The 23,026-nt window shown below is 38.7% G+C and overlaps 1 protein-coding gene across 1 annotated transcript in view; it reads right to left on the reverse strand.

Annotated features, from left to right (window-relative positions):
• Positions 1–10,937: 10,937 nt before the first annotated feature.
• ANKFN1 (ankyrin repeat and fibronectin type III domain containing 1) overlaps positions 10,938–23,026 on the reverse strand; it is a 1,441,385-nt gene continuing 1,429,296 nt past the window's right edge. Inside the window, exon 17 of the mRNA XM_078650803.1 lies at positions 10,938–11,734. Coding sequence (XP_078506929.1) covers positions 10,938–11,734 — 797 coding nt within the window. The remainder of the gene's footprint in view (positions 11,735–23,026) is intronic.

Genomic DNA, 23,026 nt, shown 5'->3' on the forward strand with positions numbered 1-23,026 from the left:
ACTTTTCCCATGTTTTACGGCATCTTTGCTTTGCACTTACGGGCTATTAAATGTAATTCAGAACCCCTTGGTGAAAAACTACCCATTGTTGAGTTACCAATCCTTTATTATATATAATCTCTCCCTTATGGCTGTTTTGCCCCTGTACCTGATCTAATGCCCAGAAGTTTGAGTGTCTCTGTATTACCGTCTTGGTATTTTTTTTTCCAAAGGAAGTGTCACGTGTCATCATAAAGTACAGCAGCAAGCATGAATTAGTCAAAAGTCATGTTCGCGTTGAAAAATACCTTTTTATTTATAGATGACATTTTGAAAATTAGTGAAGAGTTTATTAGGAAAGATAACAATGTTCATAGGAAAAACATACCATTTTGATAACACGAAATGCACACCTGGATTTCAAAACAACATATCACAAACATGCCAAAAAGGACAGTTTGTTTTTGTCTGGTCAAATGCATTGTTTTTGTAAAACAGAGAACAACATATTCAGAGCAATATCAAAATTGCACAGAAAATAATTTTGAGGCCCAAACATACAGCACATTTTTTTCAAATTCTAATTCCTGGCTTGCAAACCAGTGACACAAGACCAAGACAGTGTTTTCAGCCAGTATAAAAACACACAGCAAAAATGTATACAACATGCAGAAAAGTGCCAAGACAATTGCAAGTGCACACAAAAGATGTTCACTTGGAAACATTTGTCATTTTGTTGCATATTTTCTATTATACACAGATGGATTGAGAATTACGTTTTGTAATAACAACCAGTTTGAGAATGTTGTAATCTCAGTTAATATGATTAATTACTTTTCTAATAAATCTATTTAGGTGGCATTGCAAAGTTTTGTGTTATATTAATAAGAAACTTATTTCAGTTAATATTTTATTATAGGAAACCAATGTTTATTCTTCATCTTTCTACTTAATATTGCTGACCTTTTACTCCAAATATCGTATCTTGCCATGGTGCAGGTGCAAAAAGTAAACCATTTTGTGCACAGTGTAAGACTTTGAAATAGTGCTTTGATTTTTCAATGAAAGCATACAGTGCTTGCTGGTAAATGTTCCATAGACAAATTGATGTTTTATTACAGTAATTATCAAAGCAAGATTAATTTTGTGGCCGAGAACACAAGGCACTATTCTTCCAACTACTCTGTAGTTCCACAACCTGGCTTCAATTACATTTAGTTCACACTCAAATGCAAATTCTGAAAAACTATGTATTTCAATGGTGGACCTTCACAAATTCAGCTTCAATAAAATGTAATTGGTGCACAATGTTCTCTATATTGAAAGGATGAAGCTCACTAAGTACATATCTAATGACAAAGTTCATTAGACTTCATTAATTACTGTAAACATCTGATAATTATGAGAATATGGTCTACCCAGTCAAGTTAAAACATGATGCATGTCATGTTTCACTCCAATTTAATTTATGCAGGTCTGTGTACTAAACTATTCATGATACTTACTGACAGGTAAGAACATTTAAGGGCATCATTTTGTGATTCCTACTCCTCAGAACATAGAAAACGTGAAAATCTTGCATTGTGTATCTGGTCTGTACCTCCAAATTCCTGAGAGGAATTGAGGACTTTTCAGACATATTTCTAAAGTTCGGGGGAATGTTTTAGGACATGTTAAGAAAAGTGTAGGAACTTTAGTCTTTAGTGATGTTGGCAAGACCCATTATGCCCAACCAATCTCAAATCAGCTTTACAGCATTGCAATTCGGTGCTACTCCACTGACATTACCAGACAAGCGAATTTGAATGCTCTTTAAAAACTAATTGTGCATCAGTCATAATTAATATTGTTATTTGTTAGTTCAAATACAGAATTATATAATTAAATAATGAATTTCTTCAAGATAAGTTAACATCTAAAGTTTTGAGGAAATGAAATGAGAATTCAGAGCCATGATTTTAGTTATTTTTACCCTAATACATATGAAAAGTAGGTAATATCACTTCAATTACTTTTACTTTGGAACTTCAGTAGTGCAGAACTTTCAGGATGGCTCTTGTAAATTCTGGATGATGGAAAATTTGCTTTATACATGGTTTGAAATATCTGTAGTATCTGGGGAATATCTATATCAACTGTGTTTTAAAAGAGTGCATTGTAGGGTTACGATATTAACCAATGAGACTTCTGTAACTGTTTTTTAGGAGAAAAAAACATTTCTTCTCACAATAACTAACTTTTAATGAAATTAATGATTAAAAGAATACTTTGGATCACTGGGGCTATGTGAATGCAGTCCTGCATAAAATTATGACCCTGAATCAGTCCTGGGTAACATTATGACCCTTAATGTTGTATGTACAAAATCTGAACAAGACACCAGACCCTTAGTGTTTTAAACACAACACATGTTAACCAAACATTATGACATAGTTGTAAGATATCCCATGAACACATTCCAATTCTCCATAAACGTGTATGTATTTAAAGAGGTATCAAATGATCAATGTTGTTAAGTAGCTTAAAATGGCAAACATTACTATTCGCACCATGTAGTCCTAAGTGATACATCATTATTTGCAAGATAGATGACACAATGCAAATATGTATAGTAACAGTAATGAGGGTGATGCAATTTCAGACCATAGTTAGATTTATAAATCTCTACAAATTCTAGAATACTATGGTGTGGAATAAGGTATCTGGCTTCATGTTTTATGTATTACGTTTTGCCAAAAAAAGCTAATTGATATGTAACTTTATTAAAATGGTCTTGTTTTATGTTTGTATTGGATAATTATATTTTCATGTAAACAAGTCATTAAATAAGCATAACAGATGCTATTTTGTGTAATTCTGATCTTCAAAATTCCTCCTTTTAAACTTCATATTAATATTAGTTAAAACTCATGAAGGCACATAACAATGATTGACAAATATATGAACAACACAGTTGATACACCATAAAGGATCTGTTGTATACTTATAAATATGATATACACACAGAATTGTGTATATACTGTACTGAACTTTACATTTTTACATAGATGAATTTCCATGATTTGATATATTGAAAAAGACATCTAATAAATACGTCAAATATGCATACTAAGAACAGCTAGAAGTTATATGCTGCCATAAACATTTCACTTCAATTACTTTTTTTTCAAATGTGACATTTTGTGCATATGTGCGTTTTGCAAGTTGAACACACAGTCCCTTGGCATACAGACAGGTTGTTCATTCTAAATATCTCAAATGAATTTCTAAATTATGTTATCGGCTGATTTTTCACAATAGAAAAGTAATTTCTGGAAGTCAAAAATTACATTATTTGGGAGTTCAGTGCACTCATTAGAGCAAGGGTTACACTTTCTTTCCCAGTATGTAACTTTCAACACTAATTGCAGAAAATATGTCCTTACTGGAAAAAGAATTGAGATAGATTTCTCAAAGTTAAAACATATGATTATAGTTCAATTTTCTTGATCTGTCTGTCTTACAATATTTGATTTCAAAGTATGCTTTATTGAAATTGGTAACGACTTCTGCAATGTCCACTTACCGCCATAAAAGAAAAAAGCAAGAGTAAAAGATATACCATTGCTTAACTTCTGTCAAGGTTGATTTATTTTTGATGTCCTTTCTAAACATAAATTAAATGGATATGGAAGCAAACCACTAAGTGAAAGTCTTTTATCTCATACAGTTTTTGGCGGTATATTGGTAATCAATAACTTTAATGGTATAACCTTTGAAAACACTGAGCATAAACATGTAGGGTGAGATTTACTAATATTTTACACCATTTTTGCATCACAAAGCGACGCAAATCGGCACAAAATCTTTTTTTCACTGATTTTCTTTCCAGTGCCACTCTTCTTTAGTGCTGGAAATAAAGGCAAAGTATGCTTTGGATTAATAAGCGCCAAGGGGGCGTACCATGCGTGGAGCAAGGACATTCCCATGCAACCACCCGAGGTTTCTCATGCAAAACTCAATTTACTAAACAAAGTGAACAGGTTTTAGCGTGAGAAAATTGCACCATTTTAAAGTAGGCACAAGGAAAGAGAAATGCTTTAGTTTCTCCTTCCTTTTCTGACTTTGCATGTGTGTGGCACTGTACAGCACACATACAAAGTGGGAAAAGGCTTCAAGTTAGTCTAAGCATAGTATTTTGTACTGGAAGGGCTCCTTTCCAATACAAAACCTATGCTAGAATCATGGGCACACCCTTCCACCAGTGGCGCAAAGGTGTCTGCGTGGCGCACTGCTACTGATTTCAGTGCCCGCCCAAGGGAGAGGGGAGGTCCTTTTTTTTAGTAAATTGGGTACTCTACTCCTCTCTCCTTTTCATGCAGTGGAGCTCAGCATTTGCGGCTTCTGCAGTGCGCTACATGAAAAAATGGTAAATCTCCCCCATAGACTATAATAGTGAGAAAAGGAAGAAACTGCATTTTCTTTACTTGGAAAGCTTTACTGGCCATTATCAGTTGTATACTATTTGACTGAAAATGATCAATTGTTTAAAATCCTTTGGATGGAGAATCAAGTAATTTAATGCCGCCAGATTAGTGAAAATTAACACATTCATTTAGAATTAGGAACAGATTATTGAGAGTAAATACTTTTCTTCCTTTGGTTAATATTTCTTTCTGCCTGGCTTGGTGGCTGGTGATTATGTTTCTTAAGTGGATAAGCTCTGGCAGAGTATGATTAAACAAAATAATACCCCTCTTTCAGGGAGGCTATGTTCCCATCAGTCAAATTGTTACATCCCATAGCACAAGAGCAATTCTGCGTAGTAATTGGAAGTGTTGGTTGGAATAAGGTGGTAGAGTGGTTTCACCTGAGGGTGCCTTTGTGTCGTGAGTTTCCTCCTCCCCAAGGGTGGATGGGGCTCTGAGGGACATTCTCACGTCAAAGAGGGTCTTGAGACTGTAGCCCCCATATGCATGAAACCAGTATAAATGTAGGTAGAGTATGCTTGTGTAGCTCTAATTCTCTAATGATGAACTGCTTTATTGTATTAGATACAAATAAAATACCAACTCCTATGCTGAAGAACATGTATGTAGCACACGTCCATGCTTTGGATAAACTATCCAATTAGTAGTGTTCACATAACAAGCATCCAGGTATTTGATTGTTGAAAAAATATAAATGTCGGTCTTGCTGTTTTATTCTATTAATGTATGCAAATATATATATACATATTTATATATGTATATATACATATATATATATATATATATTTACACACACACACACACACACACATGTTTTATAAATTGTGTTTTGTAGGGGTGATTGATAAAAGTACTTCTTTGTCATTTTATCGCAAATGTGCCTCCTGTACATGAAAACTAAAATATAACACATCCTGCATTCAGCGCAATACACAATGCTGCCATGGGTTCTCTGTTTGTTTAACACTAAAAATTGCATATCATAATTTCTCCTGAGATTCATTGTAACTCTGAAGTTAATACTACCATTTCAACATATTTCACCAATCCTAAAAAGTAACGATTTCCTCAAATGCTTAAAAACGTGTGAAATTATTTGACTAAGGGGGGGTGTAATTATTGTTATATTTAAAATGACAAATTAACAAATTAACAAACATTTCATTGTAGCATATCACAGCAGGTTTTCCTTACACTATATTTTATCAATTATAATGTAAATAAGATGTGGCCACATCAATTGCCAAGTGTATGTGTGCATGTAACAATGATAGAACTTAGTAAATTCTGTTAGTTTATTTTGCATGCCTGAAAATATTCTGATTGCTATGCTGTACAGAGAACTTTAAAAATACATCATAATTGATGTGAGTAAGGCTACATTAAAATTGTACTTAACAGTCACCAGCCATGTTTGTAAGCATTGTGTAACAGTTGACCAGCAACTTGACCTCTGATTTTCTACCATCAACAATCTAAAGATACACTGTTTGTTTCCAAATGCTACATTTTAAATGGGCAAACCATTTTGAAAAGCACATTATATTTTTCCATTTAAAATTATTACAATATATATTTATATATATAAAGCTCACAAAAAATAAATCCATATCATTTATCCATGTAGTTTCGTATCTTTGACATTTGCTTTATCCCCAGGTGTCTATTTGATCAAAGAATACATACCACAAAGACATCAGAGTAGTTGGTCCACAAAATAGAAAACATTGGATTTAAGAATCATCCTCAGTTCATTTCAAGTAGACATCACAGTCAATATAGGACCCTTTTCCTCCACATTCCAGGAATAAAATTAGACATGACGTTTTACATATCACACTGTTTAAGTCTCATAATAATGTAGATATTAGATTTTCTCCGTGAACCTGATTCGTGGATCCATAGCCAAAAGGCTGATGAAGAAATAAAACATTTATTTTAACGATATATGTAGAAAACATTAATCTCATGTCTGTTCCTGTTTTCATCTTTCTCAGTAATTGTGAGCATGTGTGTGAGTGTGTTTCTGTGTGTATATACATATATGTATAATATGCATCTGGGTGAATATTCCCACTCATTGGTGTGAAAAAGGTGGCTGTTGTTTCTTTTGTGGTGTAAAATACTTGCAATGTAGTTGGTCAATCTAAACGCAAACAAAGTTAATGTAATTGAATTGAAATCATGATCATTGAAACTAATGCAGCTCATGTTGCTCTGCCTAATCACTTAGACTTTTTGTTATTATTTTGTGTTTATTTATTTTATCATTTTTCAATGGCAAAATAAAACAACTACCTTTGTTGACAAGCCTACCACCTGATCAGGAGATATAGGGCTTTGCATGAAGCAGAAAATTAACCTATGTATTAATGGGGTTATTGTGGCAATTTACCATTTGAGTCCATATTTTAAACCTGTTCATGAGAGCCTATAAGGTTCTCCAATTACTATATACTAGGTCGCATGATTTCAGTTATTTCCAATACTTATACTTAACAGTCATTTTAGTTTCTAACACGGACAATGGGCCTTACTTCAGAGATTAGAATTTCCAGTGTAATTATACATCCCTTTGCTTCCAAATCACCTGAAGCCATATGATTATATTTCTCAAAAACAAACAGCCTGATATTAGCCCAGTTTTAGAATGCCAGGAAACTCACCAGATATGTTAATGTGAATTAGTGTTTGTTTATTTGAAATGGAAGTATGCAGACAGTCAATTTGGCTGAACTTGTGGACAGTGGACGTCCTAATAGTTCTGACAGACTGGGCAAGGTTTCTTAGATGAGCAAAAATTAAAATAGGACAAAAAGCTAAGTACACAAATTGTACAAGAGAGAGTTTGAATAGATGTGCATTTACACATGCATTGTAAATGCAATATATCATGTGGACTCACAAACGTTTTCTCAGGGTACAAAATGTACAGTGTGGGGTGAGACCAAGGACTGCATCGATGAAGCAACAACAGACAGGGTTGGGTGATGAATTATGGTGACAGAAAAGAAGTTCACTTATTTAAAAAGACCATGAGAAGACTCATGCTTTCTAATCTTTTTACCCATTTTGCAGTAGCCTGGATATGTAACCTATGCATGTTTACAATGTTGTAGCCTATCTCATACTGCGTGTAAAAGATGTATAAACTGCATATGTATAGTGCTTACAGTCACAAGACTAGAGCCAATAGAATTATAAATATACATCGCATTTCCCTAGTGAAACAACCTGGATTAAAGTCAGTGACCCTCCAGTTACACACAGACATCTGAAGTCAGTCGTGATGAAGTTGAGCTTATCCACTATTAAGGAAATGACCAATAAAAGTAAATGATAGTCACATATGTGCAGGTGTTGTTTGTATGAATTCTTAAGTGCAACACCTGACCTATTTTTCGTAGGGACGTTTTGCCCCAGACACGGAGTGCGAGCCAAGGTTTTTCTTTACTAAAACATTTTACTTACTTTCATGAAAATTCTCTGGGTACTGTGGGATATGAGCCACAAATATGCTTCCTTATCCTGCAGTCTTTTTGTCTGCATTGAATCACAATGCGGATGTTACAGCAACCGCGTTGTGATTCCGCATACCATTACTCCGCAATGCAGAACAACTACTTGCGGAGGGGGGGCGGTGGATGTTGGAATAGTATAATTTACTATTCCAACTCCAGTCTGTGCGGACAGTAGGAAAGGTGTTGCAACACCACTCCCCCCCCTCCGCAAGTCGTTGTTCCAACTTGTGGAGTAATGGCATGAGGAATCACAATGCGGTTGTTGTAACGACCGCGTTCTGATTGAATGCGGACAAAAAGTTTCGTTATAAACGTTTACCATGAGCCACAGTTCATATCAAGGCAGTGGGCTGCTTAGTAGCCTGCCGGAAAAGTTACATATAATGGGCTTACAAATATATGAAATAGTTTTATGTTTATGGTTGTGCAGTAAAGTGGTCTGTAATATTTTTTAGGCCATCATCCCAGGATTTGTGCCAACTTGTCTGACTCAAATAATGAACACTGCATACTTCATCAATTTGCTATCCATAACACTATCTATATGCTATTATGATTCAAAGAATGCAATAAAATGGATTATCTAGGAATCTAATAATTAAACTGCTATTTGTTTATCCAGCACAGTATTTACTCACATGTGCAAAATGCTATAGAAAAAAAGTTAAAAGAAAAATATCACAGACCATACAAATGCACAGAGATTTCTAACTGAAAAAAACATGTTTTTAGCTATTTGCATAATTTGAGACTTATGATTTCTGCCCAGAGGTAAAATTTAACTGCATTTTGAACACTAAACGCTCTGCAACCTCACATCTCGTATTTGAATTTAAGGTCATGTCAGAGAACTGCATCTAGAAAATGTATTTATTAAACAAGTGAAGCACTGATCATAAAAAATGTGGTAAATTAAGCATATTGGTAGATTTCTTTCTTGTAAGAGCAACCGTCGTAAATTGGAAAGATGGACTGAAACATGGTTGTTGTTTTTAGACTGATCCACTCTAATCACAGCACTCTGAATTTGCAAAGGGTGTCAAATGTTTTTCATGTGAAAGCATGCAAAAACAATTATTCCAAAGTTGGTTTGAGACTGAACAGAGGTGTTTACCAACACTATTGCTGGGCCCCAACTGGAATGGCATGGTGAGTAAAAAAAGGATTGGTTTAGGCCCAGATCTCTGTACTGGTGGTGAATGTGTGACATTGTTCAGCATTCTAATTGGTTGTTATTTTTGTATTTGTCACCAACACTATTCTGAATGGAAGCTAAGGAAAGAAACAATTCCGCATCATATTCAGAGATGATGTGGGTGGGAGCTATCTGTTATGAGACAGGTAGTTCAGAGTCAAAAGCCTTACATGGTTCCACATCTCATTTACAGTTACAGGAGCAGCAGCCATGGAGAAAAAACATATATTTGCCCTCCAGCTTTTAGGTTGCTTATGAGTAAGTATGATTTCTATTTTGTCCTGGTTAAACCCTTTATATAATTCAAACAGCACTCGAATAATGTAATTATGACGTAAAAAATGTGCAATAGCCTGGAGTGGTGGAGGCGGCTACGAGACCGCCGACGCCGTTTGAAGCCTTTATTTTGCGGACGTCTGCCATGAAAGGGGCTATCTCCTTCATTTACCAGCTGTTACTTCAATCGACAATAACTCCTCGACCTCGCTACATGGGGCAATGGGAGGAAATGTTGGGGCGGGATGTCTCGGACGCGGAGTGGTCGGCGCTGTGGCGCGACTTGACGTCCTTTAACCATTCCTTGCTCTTGAGGGAAGCCCACCTCAAAACGGTCATGCAATGGTATATGTGCCCGGCTAGGCTTCACCGCATTTTCCCGGGGACCTCAGATAAGTGCTGGAGGGGTTGCGGACTTCTGGGGGATTTCCGCCATATCTGGTGGGACTGCCCGGTGATCCGTCCGTATTGGGAGGAAATCCTTTCCCATATGAAGGACATATTGACTTATCCCATTGATGACTCTATGGCTTGTGTCCTGCTAGGGCTGCGTGACCCTGGCCTCGTCTATCAGACCAGGGCGGATAAAAAAATGTTGTGGCTGTGCCTCGGCGCAGCGAAGCTTACGCTGGCTGCGGCCTGGAAGAAGAGGGAGGCTCCGGCGATCTCGTTGTGGCATGCGCGGCTGTGGAGGTTACTCAGTTTGGAGAGAGTGGCGGACATCTTCTTGGGACAGTATAAGAATTTCCGATATCAGTGGGGGCCTCTGGTTACGTTTCTCTCTAAGGGATTGCCCTCGGCCGTGTGTCCGGCCTCTGTGAGATCGATGCACCTCTTTCAAGTGTGAAGTGGATCTGTGTGAGTGTTGAGTGAATGGCGTCACCACCGGGGGGGAGGGAGGGGGTGGGTAGGGATTGTTGGTTGTTTGGGGTTTTTGGGCTGTGGAGGACTCGCAAATTGACTGTCTACATCGCCTGTATAGAATCTGGAGGTCTGGGGTCCGGCGCATTGCGGCACTGGTCACCTTAGTTGGCCCGGCCTACTGATGAGCTGATAGCACACTATGTTCAGTGATCTTCAATGTTCTGTTGTCCTGAGCCTGGACTGGATATACGTTTAAAATGCTTGGGTCATTGCTGTTGTGCTTACAAGGCTTTTACCTTGCTTTTGGATACTGTGCGGTCTCCCGCAGCCCTGTGTTTATTTCTTATGTACCTCAAAATAAAATAAAAATTTTACAAAAAAAAAAAAAAATGTGCAATATGAGATGAAACCAGGAAAGGACAAACTTTGCTACTCAAAAACTAGCACTCTAAATGTATACTTTTCGATCCACTCAATACAACAATTAAAGTATATCTCAAAATAAATGTACGTCATAAAATACTTAAAAATAACTTAGCAATATTTAACAAACATAACGCCTGTCATGGAATGCATCATGCACAGCCTTTGGAGAAGTGGAGAAACACAGCAAAACAGTCATCGAATCCGATCCTAAAGTGTACTGCTAAGCACTTCAGAAATCTGCAAGTTCGTTTTTTCGTCAGAATCTGTTTCTTGTTCCATTCGAACATGCACACTTGCTCCCTGCTCTAAATCCCTAGGCCCTCCCATGCTTAATGTCCAGGTGTCATGCTTCTCACGAGACAGTTTATAAGGTTCTACGTAGATCGTACGTACATTCTGTTTGCATTCAATGTATTTGGACTTTCCTTCCTTAGGTAGGCTTGACGCATGAGGTAAGATAATGGTGTGAGGAGGAGAATCAATGGGAATACTAATCTGTTCACCAGAGGTAGAGTCTTGTTCTTGAGCATCTGCCAGGGATAGATGCTGCGTATACACTCCGTCAGAGAGGGATGGGCATTGAGATTCACTGTGCACTCGCAACCAACGATGATGACGACTGAAATAGTTATAGTGCTGATGTTTTGGTGGTCTTTTCTTCCCTGAAAGACTACTGCTTTGTTTTAATTGTGCAGATTTTTCTGTACACTTTGATGGGAACCCTGTCACTGACAAACTGTTCATATATCTGGTGCAGTACTCGCTGGCGGGGTCCAAGCCACTGCATTCGTCCTTCAAAGGTAGACACGGCTTCATCTCATGCACTTGGAGGACATCGGGAGCACTGCCACCGAGCCCACTCACTGCCTGCTGGGATATGTCATTAGATGATAAATAAACTAAATCCAGTTCTCTTGGGCTGAGAGCGTCACTCGAGTCGTAGTCGCTGTCAGTTGGTAAGAATACTTCAGAGCAGCCTTCTTCGTCTGAACAGGGTTGAGAATCTGAAAAATGTAGAGTAAAAAGCTTTGTGAACATGTGTTATTTTTTTCTATAGGTCAAAGGTTACATGTTACATAAATCTTACAAATGACAGACTGGCTAATCACAAACAAAATCAGGAAAACAGAACACGCATTCTAACTTCAAAAAACAGTCTTGTTTGACCAATACATTGGTGCCCCCTAACTCACCCCTCCTACTCGCCCTAGAAGCAATACATGTTATAGCTAATCAAAAGAATGGTCTTTTATTTAAGGATGAATAGAAGTTGCTAACCATGATCTTGTAATTGAAATACTTCATTGCCCTAAGAAGCATAATTGTGTTCTAAATGGTGTATTATAGCCTTTTAGTTCACTGCTGAGGGCTATACCAATTGTTATAGGCCCTGAACCCTGAGTTATAGGCCTGAGCCGCAGGTGAGGTCCTATAACGAGGATTGGACCTTTAACAACAGGTATAGTAAGAGGCAGCAGGGCTATAAGGCTATTAGAACATTATACTCACTAAGAGTGAAACGTTCTGACTTTAAAAGGAAGAAACATAAACATAAACACTGAAATGTTGGAGCAGAAGGCTTATACCAGCCATTATAAGCCTGGAGCTACTCCATTGTCTTCAATGGAGGTCCCAACATTCCAATATAACCTTAGAGTACAATGTAGCAGGTTCTACGACCCATTAAAGGTCTGCTCCAGTGTTTAAGGCCTGAGCCGAAGGCCTTTAACAAGGGAGCGGGCCTTTAATGACCAGAACAGCTCACTATGCAGGGTTATAAGGCTGTTAGATCATTCCACCCCTAGAATTCAGAATGTTCTAACTTGTAAAACAAAAGCCTCATGGAGCCTGAGAGGGTTGAAATCCCCTCTGGCTCCGTGAGGCTTCAGTAACAGCAACAGTTGTGAACAAACATTGGAATGTTGATGCTCTGGGCTTCTACCGGCTATTAGCACTCCATTGTCTTCAATAGAGCGCCCAACATTATATTAAATATTAAATATATTGTTTCTGATGTATTTGTCAATGCATGTTCATAATGATCGAACCTCTGATAGAAATTGGAACATGGTTATGAGATTTCTGGTGCCTTAACTTACACTGCAAATATACAACCATACAAATGGTGATGGGAGGAATTCTTGCCTTTTGTCTAACCACTGGCAATCCTTCTGGTTAGCATGCCAACACATAGTTATTTTGTAAACCATGCCACGTCAGTTTGGAACCAGCCATGTGTAAATCAGTCTTAACCCTGTTCCAGAAGGAACAGTCCAACCAGAACTGCCAGGGTAGGTCCTCTCTGAATCAGAACACAAGGAACCCAAGACTGATTTTACCCTTATTGGGGCTTGTCAGTTTTGTGTAGCTAGGTTCCAATAGCTCAATGAGCATGTGACCTATGTTTGGGCATACCTTTGCCACGTAGGGCAGTACATTAAACACACAAAAAGTGATTAGAGGAATGCTTGCAATTTTCTAACTTCTGGCAATCACTCGGGGTAGCATTCAAACACATTGTTCTTTTGCCTGCCATGCTACCTCAGTTTGGACCAAAGAAAATACACAGTCGAAATAAATCAGATAATCTGGTGAGGAAGAGGAGGCACTGGAGACAGCCAATTGATAGCATTGATTGAGTTATTTTTATTTAGAGTGGGTTATAATTTCACTTCTTTGATTCCTGGCTGTTGTGCTTCCCTATACACTGGTAGGTACAGCAGAGCAGGATTGGGAGCAATTATAAAAATGGGCCATAGTATGTGGGTAGTGACAATTTCTTTTCCTGGGCCCATTTTCATTGCAGGAACGTAAAGCGCTATCAAAGGCAAGACAATGTATTAACATGGCTTCGAGGTTCTACGGGCCTGATTTTGCTGTTACCCCTGCCATGGTGAAGGAGCGCCATCCCCCAACTTTAAACATGTCCGACACCCTAGTGGACAGCTCTTGGCTTTACATGAGCCAGTAATCAAGTGGTGTTTTTTTGTGATGTGCCCAAGACCGGTGTCGGTCAAAACATGTTGCAGGTTTCTAATATTTCCTTCAGCAGGCACTGTTACGAGCGTGTTAACAAGTTGGGGTCTGATTGCAAAGAAATCAGTGGGCAAGAGGAACATGTGTTCATAAAATGACCATGGGGAAATGTGGGGTGAACATGCAGTTTGTTAGCTCAGATTTAGTGATGATTTGTATATGATAGAGTACACAACTGACAGCTGCAACATTTGTGGAGGCAATCATTCACAATGACCGCAGTCTGCTTTTTACGAGTCACATCAGCGTCAGGCAGGTTGAATTCTTAGACTTGCAGGTGTGCAAATTAGGAGGCTATAAACTAAGCTCTTTAGAAAGATAACAGCAAGTAATTGAATTCTGCATGCAAACAGCTTCCATCCCAGACATAAAAAATCTAGCATCCCCTATGGTGATATGTTGAGAAGTAAAAGAAATTGCAGCAACATTCAAGATTGTGAGTCTTGTAGAGATCGGGCAGTGGTGAGATTTGTGCAAAGTGGTTACTTAATAGAGTTACTTGACAAGACAATAGTGACTGTTGAGAAAATATGTAGGAGGTCATAACTCTTTCCTAAGAAATGGCAAAGGGAGAGTGACTCAGCCATCAGACTCATAACTACATTTAGTACATAAGAGAAAGAACTGAAAGCAATTCTCAAATAACATTGGCACTTATTCCGGTCAGATCCTGTTTTAGGGCCAACTAAGTCTAGCCCCCCCTTAGCCACATTCCACAGACCGTATTCCATGTGGGATGTCTTAGTTTAGAGCAGTCCTGAGTTGAGGGAGACTAAAAATTGGTTACAGCAATACAATGTATTTTGAAAGTGCAAAGCTTGTTAATTTGGGTTTAACACATGCAAACATACAACACCTTTCACAGAAAGACCAATCAAAATAACAGGTTTGTTTAATTGTATAACTGAGTCTGCTGTGTACGTACTCCAGTGTGAGTGCAGTCTTCAATATGTTAGGAGTACGATCCTCCAGTGGCCAGACATATGTATGATGCCACAGCAACGATGTTGGGTGTCTAAGGTACTTTGTGATAGATGCAATCCCACCATAAGTCACGGGGGATCGTAAGCGACTTTCGAGGCAAGGGGAAAGAAGTTTCATAATTAATCTGGAATCCAAGTCTCTCAAGGGGTTGAATGTGGAAGAAGAACTATACCATTTCTTTGAGCTGGAAAAGTAAAATATTGTTTTGTCTTCATCTCTTTCTTCCCTGAGTTGAGTTCAAATTTCAGAGTGATAAGTTGTGTCATTACTTTTTCAGGAGGCAGGTCGGATTCTCAAAGCTCTGAAGTACATTGGAAAGTGCGCCTGCTTGACAAGTCAATGTCTTGTAGCAATACTTTGACTTACCATCAAAAGGCCGAGGCGTCCCAATTAAAAAATGGATATCTGAAAGTATATCCGAGTTCGGTATTGCTACTATGAATATGTAACTATGAACAGCATGCCCATAAACTAGGCGGGAAAGGCAAAGGTGTCACAGGACAAGGGGGACAAGAGTGACTTAGATGTGTGTCAGGCTCAAACAATAATATCTAGGGTAAATTGCAACACAGAATATTTCCAGCTATACACATGTAAAGGGCATATAGTAACACATCTATGGTAAAACTTATATAATTAATAGATCATGAACATCCCCGGAGAAACGGAACAATACTTCGGAACCATCGTTTTTTCGTTTTTTCATTATGGAATCGCCCTTCGCAACATGTAGGCATACGAAGAAACTCCATAGAAACGCATTTGGGCTTTAACCAATGATATGGAGGACGCAGACGCCATGAACCAATGGGATTCATGTAGCAGATGCCTCTAACCAATGGCCTAGATTGAATGCACTAACACTAGCGATGCGGGGCTCGTAGTAACAGTATCCAAGATGCTTAACTGTTTCCGCCAATGGGTGATAGCGACAAGCGCGCCCAATTAAATGACAGCTGATATTTAAACCGGGTAAAGAGGCGAGGTCCAGTCATTTCACTTGCGGCAACTGAACCGGAGGTGACGGGAGTGACGGGCTGCCAGGAGAAAGGAGCAGGGAGGCCGACTGCAACCCAAAAGGTATTAAGGGAATAAATTTAGCTGTAAGATTATGCGCGGATAATAGGGGCCTTTCGCAAAAAGCACGGACCCAGGAGGGTAGAGTATAGGGGGAAAAAGAAAATGCTGTAATACTTTAAGGCTGGCTGAGTAAGAATGAGAGGCCATTCCTGGGTTATATAAAGTTATAAAGACAGGGGAATCTTTAGCAGGTTATTAATCAACATGATATAATAAGAAGACCTTATCAGTAATGGTGTACTATATATCCACAGAGAACTACACAGTCACAGGACCATTCTCAAGTCCAGTGATTCTGTTGCACGCTGCTTTTCAATCAGTCTAAAAGAAGATAAAGAGAACAGCGGTGGGAGATTCTCTATTGATTTTTCGGTAAGAGATGTGATGTAAACAAAGTTGTGTCCAGTGAATAGAACAGACTGAACAACTGACTGATGGATTAATTAAATTTTGCAGGTAGAGAACCGTCGAATTTATAATCATTACGGTGGCTCCTCCTGGCAGCAATATCCAATACGAACAATACAGACCAACAGGTATTGGGTTAATTATATTTGATCAGCAGATGGAGGATAATCTATGTAATGATAGACACTAAGGGTAAAATCTATGTCCCTAGGTCCAGACATACGGCCTGAAGTCCGCACATTAATATAGATGGCGAAGTAATGAACATTGGTCAAATACCCAACTTAAAAAGGTAGGGAATGATGATTACGTTCTCTGGAAATCACTAATATCTAGGTATTCCTAAAAACAAAATTAGAAATAAAAATAAAATATTCTTTATTTAGAGATATCACACCTGTTAATTGATGACGGCAGATGGTGATTCTTTCTCACTTGGATAGTCAGCACCCTCCAGCAGAGCCACTTTTACTTTTCTGGAATAAGGTAGGATGACGCGAGAGAAAGGGTTCATAAGGAAATAAACAGCAGTGGACTATTATAGTCCAAGGGAAAGGCAAACAAAAATTTAAGGTGGGGTGGTTTGTGAGAGAAATGAGCAGAAAATGTAACAAAAAATTACTGGGTAACATATCTGGGCAAGATGTAAAGAAAAAACTGATGCAACTGTGATCATATGTGCAATGGAAATCAGAGACAGGGTTTTATTATGATGAAGTAATGTAACAATGAATGGTAACTCTGTGTTTTTTAACTGTCTAGAATCAGTCCTGAAGAAGGTGTTCAAAGAAAAATACCGAAACGCCGCGTCGACCTTTTGTGATTCTTAGAAATTTTTAATTATGATGTATAAAAGCCACAAATGTTTTTAACATGATGAATAATTGTTTAAATTGAACTTGTCTTTCATATTGACTTTTTTTAAAAATTGTATACATGAATGATATCGATTGTGGGAATTGTCTTTTTATAAAAATAAAAATCTTATTGATACAAAAGTTTTACCATAGATGTGTTACTATATGCCCTTTACATGTGTATAGCTGGAAATATTCTGTGTTGCAATTTACCCTAGATATTATTGTTTGAGCCTGACACACATCTAAGTCACTCTTGTCCCCCTTGTCCTGTGACACCTTTGCCTTTCCCGCCTAGTTTATGGGCATGCTGTTCATAGTTACATATTCATAGTAGCAATACCGAACTCGGATATACTTTCAGATATCCATTTTTTAATTGGGACGCCTCGGCCTTTTGATGGTAACTTCTTCCCCCCAGTCCCTTACAAGTCTGTGTGGGGTCCTCCTATTTTTGTTTACAATACTTTGACTTACCCACATAAGTAACATTTAACATAAAGTTTTGTTCTGTATTTCTGTGTACAAAGAACTTATTGTCATGACTTTTCAAGATCCAAGCCATAGTAGTGATTTTAACTAACTTGACAGTGTACAATGTGTTTGGGAACATAATATAACATCTAGCATAATGTTACAGGGCAACTCATTGCACCTAATGAAATGGCCTACTTGGGCTTGATTGAGGCATTTAAATTAAGTCAAGATAGTGACCAAAATTGCAATGCACTAACATATGCTTGAATGCCCTTTTTATACAAAGTACTCACCTGAGCGTAACTGTGGTGATAAATTAGTTGTTTCAAAAACTGCTTAATGCTGATTAGCAAATATTATTGACAGAAACAAACTTTGTAGGTGATATAAATTATGTAATCGTAATTTCTCACAGTGTTTTTGTGCACTGTCGGTGATGAACTATGATTGAAACAATATTATGATTGAAGCCATACATTTAGCTTGAAATTACACAGAAGTTGTAAGAATGTAATAAGTGTATGTGCTTCATGACGCATGTGTGAACAAGGCCATTGGTTTGACCAAAACGCATAATGGCAGATTCACCGCAAAAATAGAATTCTGACACACAACAAGTTGGACTGCACCTGGTCTTTGATGAGCATTAGAAACTAAAGGTGTTGCTGTGATATATTATACATATATATATATATATTTATATATATTTATATATATATATATATATATATATCCAGAAATTGAAGTTGCCCTCTTTAAGGAAGCCACACGTAAGAGGTATGTTTTCTCCGCTTCATATGAGAAAGAATGCAGGATGACATCAGGTCTCTCCGTGCGCGCACCTTGCCGTGCACGAGCTTCATGCTGATTGGCTGCCACTGTCTGTCAACACTCCAAAACAGAAATGGATGGCAGCCATCTTGTGCCTCAGTAGGCTGAGGCACAAGAAAGCAGAAAAAAAGTGTAGAACTCAAAAAGAGGGCAGGGTAGAAGCACCCTAACCCCCTAGGCCTGCTCAGGGGGTCCCACAGGGACCCCCAAGGTGAGTTCTAAAACTTCTCGAGCACAAGCTGCATGCTCATTGGCTTTCAACACTTCAAACCAGGAAGTGTTGGCAGCCATCTTGTGCTTGGTAGACCGAGGAAAGCAGAAAAACAAACGTGTAGAACACAAAAAGGGGGCAGGGTAGAAGCACCCTGACCCCCTAGGCCTGCTCATGGGGTCCCACAAGGACCCCCAAGGCCAAAAATGTTTTTTTTAAAAAACCCCGGTATGTTTATTTAAAAATTACCCCCCAGGGGGACCAAATTGTGGGGGCATCTTGATAAAGAAGTGTGGGGGGTGCCCAATCCCCCCCACACTGCCCCGGGGACCGCCACCCTCCGGGGCAAAGCAACGCAGCCCCCTGGCGCATACTGGAGGCTCCTGGTGGGCTAGTTGCCTCCCAGAGAATTAGTTCCCCCTCTGCAAACGCGCCCGTGGGCTACGCTGCAGAGAGGTGTAAAAAAGGGTGTGGCCTCATTACACCTCTCTGCAATGCAGCCCCCTGGGAAATACTGGAGGTTCCTGGTGGGCTAGTTGGCCCCCAGGGACCCCCAGTATGCAAGGGGAATTAGTTCCTCCTCTGCAAATGTGCCAGGGGGCTGCGTTGGTCACTTTTGTGACACAGCGGCGGTGCAAAAGATGCACCATGGTGCGTGTTATTTACAACGTGACGCATCTGGGAGATGCGTCACGTTGTAAAGCCCTGTGCCTTAAGGAGGCATTATGGTGCAGGAGGGAAGCGTTCCTGCGCAGGAACGCCTGCTAAAAGTGGCTAAGTGAAATCTACAAGATTTCACTCAATCACTTTTAGGCCAATGCTATGTCAAAACCCTGCGTCTGATTAAAGCAGCTTTAGTTGAATGGGCCCCCCAGGAGCATTGCTGGAGCTGCATCGCGCATGTGACGCAACTCTAGCAATGCGACATCTTTACGGTACAGATGCGTCACACATCTATGCCGTTTTTGTCCCATGGTGTGCCACAATATAAATGTGGAACATCAGTAGTGGCGCTTGGGTGGTTTTGCTTGTCGTAGGTTACTTGGCGCATCACTGCTGATTTGCAAAGATGCACCATGTAACGTACATCTGCCTCAGTGATTCAGTCATTCTTTTACTTCACTTTCTTCAGTCACTATACTTCCTTTACCTCACTCATTTGCTCAGTCCCTTACTCCATTTTTGTCATTCATTTCAGCTAGCCATTTATACACTACACATTAATTCAAAAGAAAGATGACACAGTGCATAAGAAATAGAGCTCTTTTTTGAAAAATGAGTTAGTTCTGAAAATAACTTTTTTTTGGGTTTTCTTATTTTGTATTTTTTTTTTCAAACAAAGTTTTATAGTTTTGGGGGTTTTTTTGAAACGCAAACTGAAATCCTGAACTTCAAGAATGTTCAACAGGAACAACAAAAAACAAACTGAATTTTAAAAAAATTATCTCTTTCTTGTGCACACATGCTCATTGATGCGCTTTTCCACAAGCACAAGACTTTGTTCAGAATATACAAGAATTTCGTTGCACTTGTTGCACCTCATGTGCACCTTCTTCAAAAAAGGCCTCAGGTCCAGTTCAGCAGTTGAAGGAGATGGAAGTGGTGCCGATGAAGTGCTGGCCACAGCTGGTGGCAGTTGTGTGGCCAGGGCTCTAGTGGATGCCTTCGCAAACTGTGCAGGGTGCACTTGCCTAACATGTCTCATCATTGTGTGAATTGAAAATGAATATTTTTTGAAGGGTTTCCCCCAGAAAGGACAGTGTCACAAATTGTGCACGTGACTTTAGGTACATTCACCTTCTTTAGTCCTTCAGGATATTTAAAAAATTGCCGGATAAAAGATTCTTTTACTCGCCGTTGAGGAGGTTGATACTGTCCATCAGAATCAGATGACGATGATTCCTGTCTGGCTGCCATTTTAATAATTTCTCTGAGAAGCTGGAGAGGGTCCTTCTTCCACGAGAATGAAACAGATAAAGAGGGAAATGGGTGGGGTTTTTGAAGATTCTAGAACTAAAACTACTATGAACCAATGAAAAGTGTTGTTTTTGAGTCACATGACTTGACGTGCGCGACCGGGTGCGCGCACGTGGTGCGCGCACCCGGTCACGCACGTCGCTTTAAAATGGCATTTTGCCCGATTTTCATAAAAGTTTCAAAATGTAAAAAGGAGGCACGGTAGAGACACCCTGACCTCCAAGACATTCTCAAGGGGTCCCAGAAGAATCTCGACGGGTCAAAAAACTATTGTTTTTTTTGTTGAAAAATAGCAGGGTGCGCGCACCCGGTCACGCACCCCGTCTCAAAATGGCGTTCAATACGATTTACATAAAAGTTTCAAAACATAAGAAGGAGGCATGGTAAACACTCCCTGACCCCCTAGGTATTCTCAGGGGGTTCATTAAGGACCCTCAAGGCCCAAAAAATATTTTATTTTTTTTCAAAAAAGTTGCGAGGTGTGCACACCCGGTCGCGCACGTCGGGCGGGGTGAGCGCACCCGCTCGCGCACCTCACAATTGAATAAAAAAAAAAAAAGTCAAGTCATGTGACTCAAAAACAACATTTTTCATTGGTTAATATTAGTTACAGATCTAGAATCTTCAAAACCCCACCCATTTCCCCCACTATTTGCTTTATTCTCTTGGAAGAAGCACCCTTTGTGGAGCTGGAGACAGAAAAAAGAACAGGATGGCAGAAAGACAAGAAACATCATCTTCTTCTTCTGACTCCCACATGGAATATCGTCAGCCAGCTAAGAAAGGGAAATCTTCATTTATTTGGAAGTTTTTTACTTTTCCTGAGCATCAAAACAAGGTAAATGCTCCTAAAGTAATGTGTACCCTTTGTGGTACTGTTCTTTCAAGGGGAAACCCTCTTAAAAATACTCTTTTTCTATACATACGATGTTAAGACATGTGAAAAATGTGCACACTGTGCAATATGCCCAAGCAGCCACAAGAGCTGTGGCCCAGCAGATTCCACCAGCTGTGGCCACCACATCTACAGCTCCACCTCCATCGCCAGCAACAGCAGAAATGGACGTTAGGCCATATTTGGGACATGTGCACATGCGGTGCATCAAATGTTTTGATATTATTGTTCATGGAGAACAGAGCCTGAATATAATTGAACGCATGATTCTGAGTCATAAATGCTCTGAAAGGAGATAATTTTTTTTCTATTTTTCATTTATTTTGTTCCAGTTGAACAGTTTCTTTGTTACAGTTCTTGAATTTTCTTCAAAAAAAACCTCAAAATTTAAAAAAAAGAAAAAATAATATAAAACAACAAAAGAAAAAAGAACAGTTCTTTTCAGAACTCATTCAATTTTCTAAAAAGAGTTACATTCTTAAACACTGTGTCGTTCATTTTTTTGAATGAAAGTGTAGAGCATAAATGAGTGATTGAAATGACTGAGGAAAGGAAGGGACTGAGTGAAAGAGTGAGAAAAGGGAAGTATGGTGAGTGACAAAAGAGGAGTTGAAGAGTAACTGAAAAAAGGGGACTAAGAGTAGGGGAGTGAGTTAAAGGATCTAAAGAACAAAGGGAAGGCAATAAAGAAAGGAGTAAAAAACTACTTTCAGTGTTTTGATGTTGTATTTAAATTCATAATGAAAAACAAAGAATTTTACACATATTTTATTTAGGGGTTAGCATTTAAAAAACTTTGCAAAATAAACAAAAAAAACATAGCTTTTACACACGTTATAGTTAGGAATTAGCATTTAAAAAACCTTTGAAATTCACTAAATAAACCATTGTTTTTACACCACGTTATAGTTAGGAATTAGCATTTAAAAAACCTTGCAAATTCACTGAAAAAACCATAGGTTTTACAAACGTTATAGTTAGGAATTAGCATTTAAAAAACCTAGCAAATTCATTGAAAAAACCATAGGTTTTATATCAGTTATAGTTAGCTGGACAATTTACTCATACAAAACCATTGAAATTCCCACGTTATAGTTAGTTGTACTCCCTATAACTGGCGCGCCCGCAAAGCACTGCTAATGACGTCACATATTACATCACTCATGACATAGTCAGTGACATCACTCATGACATCACTGATGACATCTCAAATGACATCACTAAATGCTAATTCTTAACTATAACGTTTGTAAAACCTATGGTTTTTTCAGTGAATATATATATATATATATATATATATATATATATATATGCATATATTACCTACTGGCGGTCGCCAGTAGGTATATATAGTTAGGATTTTTTCCCTATGGGATTTTTGAAAATTCTATGTCTAATAACTTTGGCGTTTGTGGATGGAATTGGCTGAAATTTTCTGGAAAATGGAACATTTTGTTTCTGAGGAGCCCCTGAAAATTTGGGGGGGGGTTCGTCCAGGGGGAGCCGAGAAAAAAGGGGGGTCCCAAAACGTGTTTTTAAC

Source organism: Lissotriton helveticus, chromosome 7, assembly GCF_964261635.1.
Source record: "Lissotriton helveticus chromosome 7, aLisHel1.1, whole genome shotgun sequence".
Classification (NCBI taxonomy): Eukaryota; Metazoa; Chordata; class Amphibia; order Caudata; family Salamandridae; genus Lissotriton; species Lissotriton helveticus.